This window comes from Pristiophorus japonicus, chromosome 1, assembly GCF_044704955.1.
Source record: "Pristiophorus japonicus isolate sPriJap1 chromosome 1, sPriJap1.hap1, whole genome shotgun sequence".
In the NCBI taxonomy this organism is placed as follows: Eukaryota; Metazoa; Chordata; class Chondrichthyes; family Pristiophoridae; genus Pristiophorus; species Pristiophorus japonicus.
Window position 1 is genome coordinate 44725770 of NC_091977.1, and position 15832 is coordinate 44741601.

The 15832-nt window shown below is 45.2% G+C and overlaps 2 protein-coding genes across 7 annotated transcripts in view; one reads left to right on the forward strand and one right to left on the reverse strand.

Annotated features, from left to right (window-relative positions):
* The window catches only part of LOC139263158 (caspase-3-like), a 47666-nt gene that overhangs the window by 15837 nt on the left and 15997 nt on the right, over window positions 1-15832 (reverse strand). For all 4 annotated transcript variants that reach the window (XM_070878832.1, XM_070878823.1, XM_070878804.1 and 1 more), the window contains exons 3-5: window positions 10340-10479; window positions 7950-8078; window positions 1633-1808 (exon numbers count right to left, since the gene is read on the reverse strand). In XM_070878832.1, the coding sequence (XP_070734933.1) occupies window positions 1633-1808; window positions 7950-8078; window positions 10340-10479 (445 nt within the window). The remainder of the gene's footprint in view (window positions 1-1632; window positions 1809-7949; window positions 8079-10339; window positions 10480-15832) is intronic.
* Window positions 1-15832, forward strand: part of primpol (primase and polymerase (DNA-directed)) — a 94015-nt gene that overhangs the window by 8946 nt on the left and 69237 nt on the right. The gene's annotated exons all lie outside the window — the stretch shown is intronic.

A 15832-nucleotide genomic window follows, 5' to 3' on the forward strand; every position in this document is an offset into this window, starting at 1 on the left:
GATTGGTACTTAAGGCCACTCTGCGCCATCCTTAAAAAAAATTGGTGTTGGGGGGGGGGGGGGGAAATCGCTTAATAGCCAAAAATGGCACGGAGTTCAGTTTTAACCCAGACCTGCGCCAAAATATCTGGCGTAAAAAAAAAATCTGCCACTGAAAGTGGCTCCAGTATTTAGGTAAATTTTGAAGGCATGTCCAGGATAATAAACAAACAAAATGTGCTTCATTTTTTTTTAGCCACTCGATCTTTTGTGTGTGTTCCAAGATTTCCCTTGCCTCCAAGATGTAGCAAAATATCACACTACTAGAGCTTGTTTAGGCTTTAACTGGTGACATGAATTTAATGAGTAAATGAAGTGAATAAATAACAGCAATACAATCTATATTCATGGAAAAGACTATCTTTCCTTAAAAACAAGGAAAGTCTTGATACTAAGCTATATTTTATAATTGACGTAGTAGTCATTCTTTTCTTATATATTTGTAGCTGACTCCGAGAGGCAGAAGTGTGATGGGCTGAATTGATTCCTTTTATGTTGTAAAATTCTATGAATATGAGGCTGAACTTCTGGTACATAGCAAGCACCTGTTGGATAACCATCCCAGTGGTCTCTTAATAAGGAGCTGTCGAGTCAGGTCTCTAATTATACAGAAATGTGTAAAAGAGCTGCGTTAATAGACACGCATTTTGTAAATGACTGGATAGCTGAGGAAAGGCCTATGTTAGTAACTGTGACCCATAATTAATAAAAGTCGAATGGCAATGAAATTAGGCATCCATGAGATCCATTACAGCTAACCACTTTCTTCACTGTAGGTTTTGTTACCATCGTTGATTTTGAATCAAAAAAATTCATATAGGAGAATATCCCCATAATTTTTAAAAGCCACAAAGTACCTCGAATAGAATTCAGCCACCCCTTGACCAGGAGAAACCTGTTGAATAGCCACAGGCAACTGCAGACGGTCTCTCTCAGCCACTAACCAATGATCCATCAGAGAATCCATTGCAGAATTTCAACCTAAAAATAAATAGGACACTCCCAGATCTAAGCATCATTGATGACCACCCCCTCAGTCAGCTGCAAAAAGTCAGGCACCAATCCAGAATCCGATACAAGATTCGTGGCAGCCGGAATGTTTTTAGTTCCTACCAGCATCTGCATCTACCAATCTGGGAGATGGAGTCCACTGTCCCAGAATAGGCACTATGCACAGGCTCAGCAAGTCATGTTTGTAACCTAGTAATTTGCTAAAATTGGTGTGACAATTCTGAAGGGAAACACCCATTCGCCATCTCCAGAAATGCAGCAAGCAAGTTGGTAGATCAAGATCCCCCGAGCTATACACCTAGAACCTAAATCTAGAATATACAGCTGAAAACAGCAATGGAACAGTCTCAAGTAGGTATATGAGAAGTAATTTCTCCCTGTAAGATCAAAAGACAGCTTTTGCCACAGCTGAAGTTGGGATACCTGCTACTAAGGAGCTAATGAAACATAATTTAGGTATATGTTAAACCATGCTGGAAGAACTATGATTACTGAATACTAAAAGATGTACAAGTATGAAAAATCTAAATGTAGTGACTAAGCACACAACCAGATTACACACTTCCACTGGTCCATTCTTACCTGTATAAAGAACAGTTTTGGTTTGCCAACCAGATATTTGCATCGATCTCCTCTAAAGATACTGGTGAATTCTTTAATTTCTTTTTTGCCATCTGTTCCAAACAGAAACCCATCATCTCCATGGCTAAGAAAAATACAGACAAAAGAAGCCATTTCGCTGTAGTCGTCCTTGGCAGCTATCAACAAAAAAAAAAGTGATGAATAATAAATTCAAAAATAGTGAGATGGCAGGAACTTCAAATCCAGGTTTAAACATCAAGACAATGAATCCGAAAAGTCTTCCTAGACTAGAAAGATTTCATTAGATTAGCTCAGTTTTATAATAACTCAAAAGGACACACACACACACACGGGGGTGGGGGTGGGGGGCGGGTGGCAAGAGACATATCTTAGAATTTTCATTTCATTGAACAGAATCACTACTAGGGAGGAAGTACTTTTAATCAATGACAAACACAACTTCAATTTGTATGGCACATTTAACATAGTAAAACATCCCAAGGCACTTCATCATAGGCAGTCCCTTGAAATCGAGGAAAATTTGCTTCCACTCAAAGTGAGTCGGCAGGTGATTGTACAGTCCAATACAGGAATTACAGTCTCTGTCACAGGTGGGGCAGACAGTCGTTAAAGGAAAGGGTGGGTGGGGAGCCTGGTTTGCCGCACGCTCCTTCCGCTGCCTGCGCTTGTTTTCTGCATGTTCTTGGCGACGAGACTCGAGGTGCTCAGCGCCCTCCCAGATGTTCATCCTCCACTTCGGGCGGTCTTTGGCCAGGGATTCCCAGGTGTCGGTGGGGATGTTGCACTTTATCAAAGAGGCTTTGAGGGTGTCCTTGAAACATTTCCTCTGCCCACCTGGGGATCGCTTGCCATGTAGGAGCTCAGAGTAGAGCGCTTGCTTTGTGAATCTTGTGTTGAGCATGCGGACAATGTGGCCCGCTCAACGGAGCTGGTCGAGTGTGGTCAGTGCTTCAAAGCTGGGGATGTTGGCCTGATTGAGAACACGACGTTGGTGAGTCTATCCTCCCAGGGGATTTGAAAGATCTAGCGGAGACACTGTTGGTGGTATTTCTCCAGCGATGAGGTGTCTGCTGTATATGGTCCACGTCTCAACCATACAGGAGGGCGGGTATCACTACAGCCCTGTAGGCCAGAAACTTGATGCCAGATTTGAGGGCTTGATCCTCGAAAACACTCTTCCTCAGGTGACCGAAGTCTGCACTGATGGCGGTGTTCGACCTCGTCGTCTATGTCTGCCCTTGCTGATAGTAGGCTCCCGAGGTATGGAAAGTGATCCACGCTGTCCAAGGCCGTGCCGTGGATTTTGATGACTGGGGACAGTTCTGTGTGGCAAGGTAAGGTTGGTAGAGGACCTTTGTCTTAGATATTTAGTGTAAGGCCCATTGCTTTCGTACGCTTCGATGAAGTTGTTGGCCAAGGCTTGGAGTTCAGCCTCTGAATGTGCGCAGACACAAGCGTCGTCTGCGTACTGTAGTTAGACGAGAGGATGGGACTGTCTTGGATCTAGCCTGGAGGCAACAACAGTTGAACAGATTTCTACTGGTTCTATAGTTCAGTTGCACTCTAGAGGGGAGCTTGTTGAGCGAGAGATGGAGCATTGCAGCGAGGAAGATCGAGAAGAGGGTTGGCATGATTACTCAGCCCTGCTTGACCACGGTCCGGACATGGATTGGGTCTATGGTGGATCCGTCGGTCAGGATCACTGCTTGCATGTCGTCATGGAGCAGGCGGAGGATGGTGACAAACTTCTGGGGCCAGCCGAAACAGCGGACGACACGTCATAATCCCTCGCGATCAACAGTATCAAAGGCGTTTTGAGAGGTGAAAGGCGGCCATGTACCAGGGTTGGTGCTATTCCCTGCATTTCTGTTGCAGTTGTCGGGCCGTGAAGATCATGTCCGAAGTACCCCGTAGCAGACGGAATCCACACTGTGATTTCGGGAGGAGCTCCTCAGCCACAGGGAGAAGACGGTTGGAGGAGGATTCGAGCAATGACTTTCCCAGTGGCCAACAGGGGGATTCCTCAGTAATTGCCGCAGTCAGACTCGTCCCTTTTTTTAAATAAAAGATAGTCACAATTACGGCATGAGATCTCCAGGCCTGCACTCCTCCTTCCAGATGAGAGAGATGAGGTAATGCATTCAAGCCAATAGTGCCTCTCCGTCCTACTTTAGTGTCTCAGCGGGGATTCCATCTGCACCTGATGCCTTGTTCTTGAGCCAACGGATGGCCTTTTTTACCTCGTGTTTTGGTTTTGCTGGGGTTTTGCTGAGATGGTGGCACGTAGCTTGCTGCGGGATGGAGTCGAGGACACTCGTGTCAAAGGCAGAGTCGCGATCGAGATCTTCGAAGTGCTCCTTCAAGCGGGCCCTGATTGCCTCGGTGTCCTTGAGTACCTCCCCGTTCTTGGCCAGCAGTGGGGTGGGGCCTTGCGTGCTTGGGCCGTACGTGGAGTTGACTGCGGTGAAGAATCCTCGCACGTCTGGCTGTCAGCCAGCTGCTGAATTTCCTGTGCTTTCTCCACCCACCATCGATTCTTTAGATCGCGGGTTTTTTGTTGGACCTCGGCCTTCAGTCGTATGTAGAGCTGCTTTGCTGCTCCGGAGTTGGGTTGTTGCTTTAAGTTCAGAAATGCACTGCGCTTGCGGTTTATTAGCTCCTAGATCTCCTGGTCACTCTCATCAAACCAGTCCTAGTATTTCCTGGTTGAGTGACCGAGTGTCTCTTCACAGGCACTGATTATGGTGGTCTGGAGGGCAGACCAAGCGCTGTGGGCACTCTGCGTCTCGGGGTCATCAAGGGTCGCCAGGTTGGCAGTGAGGCGCTGGCTGTATAGGGCACTCTTAGCTGGGTCTTTGAGTGCCCCGGCATTGATTTTTCTGCGGCATCGTCGCTTTGGGGCTATATTAATGTTGATGATAGAACGGATTAGGCAGTGGTCCGTCCAGCAGTCATCAGCTCCTGTTATGGCACAGGTGATGCGCACGTCCTTGTGATCCCTCGCTCGAACGATGACGTAGTCGAGCCAGTGTTTGGACCGAGGGTGTTGGCACGATGCCTTGTACTTGTCCCTCTGGCGGAACAAGGTGTTGGTGATGACATGGTCGTGTTCTAGGCATTTTGTCAGGAGCAGGGTACCACTGGTTTTCCCAAACCCCTCTCTTCCAATCACGCAGATTGTAAATAGTTGAGGCCCAAGCAGTGATCCCTGTGGCACTCCACTAGTTACCATTTCCCAACCAGAAAATTACCCATTTATCCCCACTCTGGTTTCTGTTAGCTAGCCAATCCGTTATCCCTGCTAATATATAACCGCCAACCCAGTGAGCTCTTATCTTGTACAGTAACCTTTTATGTGGCACCTTATCGAATGCCTTCTGGAAATCCTGTTAATACGGATTCTTTTCCCTCAATCTGTTTCAGCGAATACACTGACGCGAACACCTCTTGCCTTTTCTGTAAAAGACTATTATTGAAGATTCTCCAGCCGGGACTTGTCATGACAAAAGGAACACTCTCAATCAGAACCTGTTTACCTTCCCCTGGACAAGTCCCTTTTCAGCGTGAAAAGCACAATAGATATACATTTCAAAACAGAACACATATGATTAGCACTTGGTCTATCCAATCCCTTTCTGTCTCCCCCGCACCCCCCCCCCCCTCCCGGAGTACGTCCAATGGCAGGCAAGAAAGTCTCCCAATTAGGGCTGGTGTCAGGTAGGTTAGTTATAGCTTTGCTACACTGTCTTCCCTTATCAGTAAAGAACCCAATTAGTTTCTCTTCCTCCTTATCAGTAGAAGCTATTACTTTTCCCTTCCTATCTAGGATTGCTTTCTTTCTTTGTGCTGCCTTGGGCTTTCTCATGACCCGTGTCTAACCTCAACTTCAACTCTTGGTAACCCCTTTTCTTTCTGTTGCTTCTGCAGTTGTCTGCGTCTTGACCATTTCTTTAGCTATTTTCCCATGATTCCCTATCTCCATCCTTTTGCCACCTTCTCTAGCCAGCTACCACTTTCGCAGCCTTTTTACACACTCTCAATCCAAATACACCACATCCACTGGTTCCCCCTTATCCACCCTGCTCGTTACATCCTCAAAGAACTCCAGAAAATTTGTCAACATGATTTCCCTTTCATTAAACCATGCTGACTCTGCTTGACTGTATTATGATTTTCCAGATGTCCTGCTACTGCTTCCTTAATAATGGACTCCAGCATTTTACCAATGACAGATGTTAGGCTAACCGGTCTATCGTTTCCTGTTTTCTGTCTAGCTCCTTTTTTTTTTAAATAGGGAAGTTAGATTTGCGGTTTTCCAATCCGCTGGGACCTCTCCAGAATCCAGGGAGTTTCGGTAGATTACAACCAATGCATCCACTATCTCTGTAGCCACTTCTTTTAAGACCCTGGGATGCAGACCATTAGGTCCAGGGGACTTGTCCACCTTTAGTCCCATTATTTTACCGAGTACTTTTTCTTTAGTGATAGATTGTTTTAAGTTCCTCCCTCCCTATAGGCCCTTGATTATCTATTATTCGGATGTTTTTAGTGTCTTCTACTGTGAAGACCGATACAAAATATTTGTTCAAAATCTCTGCCATTTCCCTGTTCCCCATTATTAATTCTCCAGTCTCCTCCTCTAAGGGACCGACGTTTACTTTAGCTACTCTCTTACTTTTTATATATCTGTAGAAGGTTTTGCTATCTGTTTTTATATTTCTTGCTATTTTACTCTCATACTCTATCTTCCCTCTATAATTTTTTTTTTTAAAGTCGTCCATTGCTGATTTTTTTAAATTTCCCAATCCTCTGGCCTCCCACTAATCTTGGCAACTTTGTGTGCCATTTTTTTCAATTTGATACCATCCTTTACTTCCCTAGTTAGCCAAGATGGTTCTCCCTTTTCAAAGTCTTTCCTTCTTACTGGAATATATTTTTGCTGAGAGTTATGAACTCTCTCCCAAAACGTTTGCCACTGATTATCAACTTTAATCTATTTTCCCAGTCCACATTAGCCAACTCTGCCTTCATACCTTTGTAATCGCCTTTATTTAAGATCAGGACATTGGTTTGAGATCCAATCTTCTCACCCTCCAACTGAATTTGAAATTCAACCATGCTATGGTCACTCTTTCCTCGAGGATCTTTTACTATGAGATCATTTATTAATCGTCACTCTTTCCCAAAAGGATCCTTTACTGTGAGACCATTTATTAATCCTGTCTCTTTACACAATACCAGATCCAAGATAGCCTGCTCCCTGGTTGGGTCCACAACGTACTGTTCAAGGAAACCATCTCTGATACACTCCATGAACACATCCTCAAGGCTAACTTGGCCAATTTGATTTATCCAATCAATAAGATTAAAATTGCCCTTTTTTTTTTTACAAGCCTCCATTTTTTTCCCCCATTTATACTTCATCCAACAGTGTAGCTACTGTTAAGGGGCCTATAGACTATGCCCAGTGACTTCTTCCCCATATTATTTCTTATCGCCACCCAAACTGATTCTACACCTTGATCTTCTGAGCCAATATCATTCCTCACTACTGCACTGATTTCATTCTTTATTAACAAAGCTACCCCACCTCCTTTTCCTTTCTGTCTATTCTATAATGGCTATCAAGATCATACCCATTTATATCTATTTGTGCCATCAACTCATCTATCTTGTTACAAATGCTGCGTGCATTCAGATAAAGAGCTTTTAATTTTTTATTTTTTTACCAGTTTCTGATACACTCTTATTTTAATACAGAATGTGGCTGGATGGCAAAGAAATTAATGCAGGACTGGAGAGGAACTATATGGGATTGAGGGCCAGGTGCCTTACTATTTTAAATGCTTTAATGATGGATGCTTTCTTTGTTCATTTACATTAAGCAACAGAAGTAACAGAAAAATGAATTTTTTTTGATACACAGTTCTGTTTCTCATTGTGAAATGTTCCATGGTGCAATCATCCATTTTCTTCATCACTTTTCTTGATTTGTGACTATTTTAAATTGATGACCCCCCCCCCCCTTTCACTGATTCCCCAACTAAAGGATATTGTCTTTCCCCATTCACGATCACAACCCTTCATAATTCTATTAAAACGTCTTGGAATACCCCTGTAGTCTCAGCATCTCAAGTTTCTCATCATAAGAAAGTGATTACTCTGACTACAACTTGAGGATGAAGTAAAAATCATCAAGCACACTGATCACATTATATAGAGTTTAATTTAGATTTTTAAATTGCAAAACTATTATAAATCATGCTAAATCTCATCCTAGTTTTGACGAAACTTACCATTTTTCAATTTTTCAAGCATTTCATCACACGTTTGATCATTATGAACCATAATTTTAAAACGCAGTTTTTGGAATGTCTTTGCCAAATTACCAGCATCTTCATCCGTACCATTACGTTTATTCATGCCTACAAAACAGTGGAAGATTATTAATAAAATTAAGAGGAAGAAAATAACTAATTTTACCCCCTCGCCAATTTCTCTCAAGCTGTTGATTTCATAATGGGTATCAATTCTACAGGCATCGAACATCCTCCTAAATAACGGCCGTTTGGGTATTATATAGGTGTTAGCCTTGATAGCGACTGTCAAGGTCACTACAGACAGGGTATTTGACCGTCGAAGAACATAGCCAAGGCTGATCCTGTTGCACAGCACTTGCAGCAGAGATAGGGATTAGGAACAGTAATCCTGCCTAACTTTTCACTCTTTAACCAAGGGACATAAAGATGAATTGTAGTGGCCCTGTTGTTGCCTCAGCTGCAATCAGCTAACTGCATCAAGCCTAGGATATTCCTGATCTGTATCGCTTACCAGATGAATTCTAAACCCACAACATATGTAGTATTAAGACAAGGGCAGCGAAATTCGGCACCTTAGAGTCAGTAATTATGGACTTAAATTTTTTTTTTTTTTTTTTAAAAAGTGGCATTCACCTCACGCCTGACCACTTCGTGCATGACTCACGATGTTCGCCATTTTGTTGAGGGTGAAAGCGCAGGTGTTACATGTGTGCACTGGCAGTATGCAGAGTAGGCAGATCGTGACATCAGACAGTGTGAAACGCTGACTTGACGCACAATCTGCTATTTTAGACGTCGCAGCACCATTCAACGCCCTCTAGTAAACACCCGTTCAGCTGCACGAAGGACCTCCCCACCAACGCTACCTAAAAGGGATAAATCCAACTTACAGGTAAGTTGATTATTGTTTTTATACTGACTCTTACAGTAACCAGTACTCCTACAAACTCTGCAAGTGATTCAAAAAGTTGTCAAAGTGTGCAAGGAGTGCTGCTGAACGTTGGTTACTACTAGAAGACCTCGGAGTACACTACTTGCTCTCAGTCATGGGGGTTGTAGTTGCAGTTACCCTGCGGTGAAATGTGTTTGGGTGGTGTGCCTGTCATGGTGAATAGCTAGCAGTGTGTACAAGGTGAGATGTGGGTGTGAGGCTTGCAGGAGTGGTAGGCGTATGAGGGAGAGGTGAAGCTATGAATGAGAGGTATGATTCGTGATTAATAGAGATTGATCAATACGGCATTTGAAAATGCTTTCACTGATCTTGACCACACGTGAGGGGTCATTAAACTTCTTTCAGCACTGGATCCAGTCCCTCATGGCAAGACTGCTGGCAGTGACCGCTTCAGCTATCAGCTCCCACTGCCTTCTTACTGTGAATCTGGAGGACCTGCTTACTCCGTTCTACCCCCTGCACTAGGTCCCAATGAGCCATAACTGCCTGACAGTTGCCTTGAAGAAGAAAGAATGCAATACTGCGCCTTTCACGATCACCGAACGTCTCAAAGCACTTTACAGCCAATGAAGTACTTTTGGAGTATAGTCACTGTTGTAATGTGGGAAACGCGGCAGCCAACCTGTACACAGCAAACTCCCACAAACAGCAATGTGATAATGTCCAGATAATCTGTTTTTGTTATGTTGATTGAGGGATAAATATCGTCCAGGACATTGGGGATAACTCCCCTGCTCCTCTTTGAAATAGTGCCACAGGATCTTTTATAGCCACCTGAGAGCGCAGACGGGGCCCCGGTTTAATGTTTCATCCAAAAAACAGCATCTCCGATAGTGCAACGCTCCCTCAGCACTGCACTGAAGTGTCAGCCTAGATTTGTGCTCAAGTTCTTGGATTGGGACTTGAATGCACAACCTTCTGTTTCAGAGGCAAGTGTCCTACCCACTGAGCCACAGCTGATAACAAGTACAATGAGGTGCCGAATGCAGAATGCACCTCCACTTTAAGAAGTGCAGACTGTGTTTAAAACTGGAGGGTAGCTTTTAATGGAGCTAGCATCCCATAAACTTGGGGCCCCATGCTGAGCGCTCAGCAGCGCTCTCGTCGCTGGGCTGCACGGATCAATATGTTAATTAGCAGGCAACACAAATGTCACATGCTGTCTGCACTACTTTCAACGGCACGAGCAGATTATAGTCAATAAGCATCTAAACGCAAGTATTTCACATAGAACAATTTTATCTGTAGACAGAATACTTGCGTAGCAAAAGTTGATTATAAACTAATAACTTCACTGGTTTTGATTCAAGCACAATTTAAATTCTATTCTACGCAGAACACAAAATTGCATAGAAATCTTTCCATTTTAGTGCTTATTCTCCACACATCCACATATAACGAAACGTGTAACTACCTGTTCTTGGATGGAAATTCTTGTTGTTAAAGATAAGGCACATGCCAGCATGTTTGTAGTTCATATCATATTTCATACACAGGTCATCAGATACTGCATCCACTTCAATGGAGTCGTCGGCAAACTGTTTTTGACTTCTTCTGATTAACAGGAACACAAATTCAGTTTTAGTATATGACAAGATTTGACAGTCAAGCATTTAAACAAATGACAACATTTCATTTTAAAATGGAGAAAAATGGCTGCATGACCTCAGTAGTTTCAGCAGCATTTGGAAACATTAGGAGCATTGCCTTCTTTAGCTTCTGGATACAGAAAAGGAACAGGGATGCAAATAGTTATGAGCCAGAAAAAGGGTAGATGAAAGAGAATGTTGAGGGTGGCCAATTTCTATCTGAAGTGAGGCAGAGCAGAATTAGTGGATATTTCCTTCAGGGGTGGTCTTTATACAGAGACGAGAACAAGCAATGTGAAGAAAGAAAACTTTACAGGTACAATAAGGATAGTGGGCAAAGTGTTCACATTAGCCTCAAACATATTAGCATTTGGATGCACTGCAGCAACTTGCCAAAGCTCCTTCGAAATTAAAAAAACACAAAATCAGCAATCCAAGAAAAGAACATAAGAATATTAAGAAATAGGAACAGGAGTAGGCCATACGGCCCCTCGAGCCTGCTCCGCCATTCAATGTCATGGACTCACTCCACATAACCCTTTATCCCGATTGTTTAAAAAACTGTTTATTTCTGTCTTAAATTTATTCATTGTCCCAGCTTCCACAGCTCCATGAGGCAGTGAATGCCACAGATTTACAACCCTCAGAAGAAATTTCTCCTCATCTCGGTTTTAAATGGGCGGCCCCTTATTCCAAGATCATGCTCCCTAGTTCTAGTCTCCCCCATCAATGGAAACATCCTCTCTGCATCCACCTTGTCAAGCTCCCTCATAATCTTATACGTTTCGATAAGATCATCCCTCATTCTTCTGAATTCCAATGAGTAGAGGCCCAACCTACTCAACCTTTCCTCATAAGTCAACCCCCCTCATCCCCAGAATCAACCTAGTGAACCTTTTCTGAACTGCCTCCACAGCAAGAATATCCTTTCGTAAATATGGAAACCAAAACTGCACGCAGTATTCCAGGTGTGGTCTCACCAATACCCTATACAGCTGTAGCAAGACTTCCCTGCTTTTATACTCCATCCCCTTTGCAATAAAGGCCAAGATACCATTGGCCTTACTGATCACTTGCTGTACCTGCATACTAACCTTTTGTGTTTCATGCACAAGTACCCCCAGATCCTGCTGTACAGCAGCATTTTGCAATCTTTCGCCATTTAAATAGTAACTTGGTCTTTATTCGATCAGCCCCTGCTCTTTCCCCCATTTCTTGGAGAAAACTGTGATTCTTAGAAAATAATCAAATTTTCACTTCACAAGATTGTTAGATGAGGACAGGAATTCCCTATTAGTTCACCCACTCAAAAGGCACTAAAGTCCCCCATTTCAGTCATCAACCTCCTTGCAGTATTCAAGATGCTAGCTGACCAGAGTAGACGGTTTGATCATGATTTCTTCTGACTTATATTCGGTTTTGACTATGTAGTTCAACATTCTACTAGCTTTGTTCATTGTACTTCTGCATTGGTTGGACGTAGAATCATACAGTATAGCAGGCCTTTTGGACCATCGTGCATATACCGGCTCATTGAAAGAGTTATCTGATCAGTCCCACGCCCCTGCTCTTTCCCCCCATAGTGCTGGAAATTTTTCCTTTAAATATTTCAATTCCCTTTTGAAGATACAGTACTATTGAATCTGCTTCCACCACCCTTTCAGACAGTGCATTCCAGATCATAACTGTGCGTTACAAAAATGTCTCCTCATCTTCCCTTAAATCTGTGTTTTCTGGTTACTGACCCTCCTGCCAGTGGGAAGGGGTTCTCCCGATTTACTCTATCAAAACCCCTCAGAATTTTGAACACCTCTATTAAATCTCCCCATAACCATTTCTGCTTTAAGGAAAGCAATTCCAGCTTCCCTAGTCTCTCCACGAAATTGTAGTTCCTCATCCCTGGTACCATTTTAGTAAATCTCTGCATCCTCTCAAAGACCTTGATACTCTTCCAAAGTGTGGTGGCCAGAATTGAACACTATGGGGCCAAGTTGCGGCCTGAGTTGCTCCTGTTTTTTTGGAGCAACTGGTTTAGAATGGAGTATCTTAGAAATTTCAATTCTCAGCATTTAGTTTGCTCCAGTTCTAGTCAGTTAGAACAGTTTCAGTTTGGAACAGATTTTTTTTCCCAAAAGGGGGCGTGTCTGGCCACTTATGCCCGTTTTGAAAGTTTAGGCAGTGAAAACTTAATCCATTCTAAGTTAGTTTGAAGTAAGTGTAGATTTTTGTACGCTCTGAAAAACCTTGCCTACACTTAGAAAATCAGGCGTAGGGGGGTTTAAAGAGAAGTTTACAAACATTAAACACTTCAATTTTACAAATAAAGAGCCATCATCAATAATAAATGATAAATACATCAATAAATCAATCAAAAAAATTTGTTTTTAAATTTAAAAATCAACAAAACAAAACATTTTCTACTTAGCGACTGCAGCACCGGGAGTCCTCCAACAGCGTGCTGGGACGCCCCCCCCCCCCCACCCCCAAGTGTGTCTCTGTCAGTGTCTCTATCTCTCTGTCGGTCTGTGTGTCTCTCACTACTCTTCTGTCAATGTCTGTGTTTCTGACAGCGAGGGGAGGGGGGGGGGGGGGGAGAAGAGAAGAGAAGTGAAGGGGGGGGGGTGGGGAGAAGAGAAGAAGTGAAGGGGGGGGGGAAGAAGAGAAGAAGTGAAGGGGGGGAAGAAGAGAAGGTGGGGGAGAAGAGAAGTGAAGGGGGGGGAGAAGAGAAGTGAAGGGGGGGGAGAAGAGAAGTGAAGGGGGGGGAGAAGAGAAGTGAAGGGGGGGGGAGAAGAGAAGTGAAGGGGGGGGGAGAAGAGAAGTGAAGGGGGGGGGAGAAGAGAAGTGAAGGGGGGGGGAGAAGAGAAGTGAAGGGGGGGGGAGAAGAGAAGTGAAGGGGGGGGAGAAGAGAAGTGAAGGGGGGGGGAGAAGAGAAGTGAAGGGGGGGGAGAAGAGAAGTGAAGGGGGGGGGAGAAGAGAAGTGAAGGGGGGGGGAGAAGAGAAGTGAAGGGGGGGGAGAAGAGAAGTGAAGGGGGAGGAGAAGAGAAGTGAAGGGGGGGAGAAGAGAAGTGAAGGGGGGAGAAGAGAAGTGAAGGGGGGGGGAGAAGAGAAGTGAAGGGGGGGGGAGAAGAGAAGTGAAGGGGGGGGAGAAGAGAAGTGAAGGGGGGGGAGAAGAGAAGTGAAGGGGGGGGGAGAAGAGAAGTGAAGGGGGGGGGAGAAGAGAAGTGAAGGGGGGGGGAGAAGAGAAGTGAAGGGGGGGGAAGAAGAGAAGTGAAGGGGGGGGGAGAAGAGAAGTGAAGGGGGGGGGAGAAGAGAAGTGAAGGGGGGGGAGAAGAGAAGTGAAGGGGGGGGGGAGAAGAGAAGTGAAGGGGGGGGGGAGAAGAGAAGTGAAGGGAGGGGGGGGGAGAAGAGAAGTGAAGGGGGGGGGAGAAGAGAAGTGAAGGGGGGGGGAGAAGAGAAGTGAAGGGGGGGGGAGAAGAGAAGTGAAGGGGGGGGGAGAAGAGAAGTGAAGGGGGGGGGAGAAGAGAAGTGAAGGGGGGGGGGAGAGAGAAGTGAAGGGGGGGGGGGGAGAAGAGAAGTGAAGGGGGGGGGGAGAGAGAAGTGAAGGGGGGGGGGAGAAGAGAAGTGAAGGGGGGGGAGAAGAGAAGTGAAGGGGGGGGGAGAAGAGAAGTGAAGGGGGGGGGAGAAGAGAAGTGAAGGGGGGGGGAGAAGAGAAGTGAAGGGGGGGGGTAGAAGAGAAGTGAAGGGGGAAGAAGAAAAGAGAAGTGAAGGGGGGAAGAAAAGAGAAGTGAAGGGGGGGAAGAGAAGTGAAGGGGGGGGAAGAAAGAGAGAGAAGAGAAGTGAAGGGGGAGGGAAGAAGAGAAGAGAAGTGAAGGGGGGGGGGGGAGAAGAGAAGAGAAGGGGGGGGAGAAGAGAAGAGAAGTGAAGGGGGGGGGGAAAGAGAGAGAAGAGAAGTGAAGGGGGGGGGGGGAAAGAGAAGAGAAGTGAAGGGGGGGGGGGGAAAGAGAAGAGAAGTGAAGGGGGGGGGGGAGGGGGGGAGGCTGAACAGGCCAGGCCCAAGACTTTAGGTCCAGCACTGGATTTACAGGTAGGTGGCTGGGGGTGGGGGTCAGGTCCGGGGACGGCGTGGCGAGTGGGAGTCGGGTCGGGTCCTGGGGGGGCACGGGAGTCGAGTTGGGTCAAGTCGAGAGGAAGCAGGTGCTGGGCGTGGGAGGAGCAGCCTTATCCACGCAGCCCTGGTGAGGCCATTCAGCCAGGGCTAGGGGCTACGTGCTTTGGGCCCCTCCCACACAGTTTTGGGCGCCTGGAGCTACTGCACATGCGCGCCCACTGTAGCGCGCATGTGCAGAGGTCCCAGCACTTTTTTCAGCGCAGGGACCTGGCTCCCCCCCACAGCTCGTGCTGCGTCACGTCCAGCTCCAGAGGACCTGCAGGGAGTCGGAGAGTCGGTAAGTATTTTTCAGGCGCACTTTGTGGCACGAAAAACGGGCGTCCAGGTCGGGGCTGCGCCGTTCTAGGCGCGGCCCGAAACTTGGGCCCATAATTCCAGCTGAATTCCTTCCTTTTGTAACCTGTGCATGTATTTATAAAAGCAGGATTCCATATGCTTTAACAGCCAGATCAACTTTTCCTGCCATCTTCAAAGATTTCTGAAGATCTCCCTGATCCTGCACTCCCATTAAAATTGTGCCCATCTTTATTTTTCCTTCCAAAATGCAAATATCAACTTACACGTGTCTTCCCATTTCACCAGTCTGTCTATGTCCTCCTGAACTCTGCTACTATCCTCCTCACTGTTTACATTTCCGAATTTCATGTCAACTGCAAACTTTAAAATTATGCCCTGTATACTCTAGTCCAGGTCATTAATATATATAAAGTTGCAGATCAAGTCTAATTAGACTCTTTAGACTTCAGCTGTACCTATATCAACACTTATCATGTTGCTTATTATTTCCTCCCATGAGCAGAACTTCATGTTTGTTTGCATTTCATCTGCCATTTTTGATCTACTTAGATATTCCATCCAACTCCTGAATTGCCTCTCCGAATCCTCTGTCCCACCATGTTTGGTATAATATGCAAATTTACCAGTTTACAAGTTTCTGTATCCAGGTCATTTATGAAGATGAGAAACAGTAGTGTTTCTAACACTCAGCCTTGGGGCAACCTTACCTCTGACTCAGAATGTTGATGGTTCAAGTCCCACTCCAGAGACTTGAGTACAAAAGTCTAAGCTGACATGCCCTCAATACTGCACTGTAGGAGATGCTGTCTTTCAGATGAAAAGTTAAATCGAGGCAATGTCTGCTCTCTCAGGT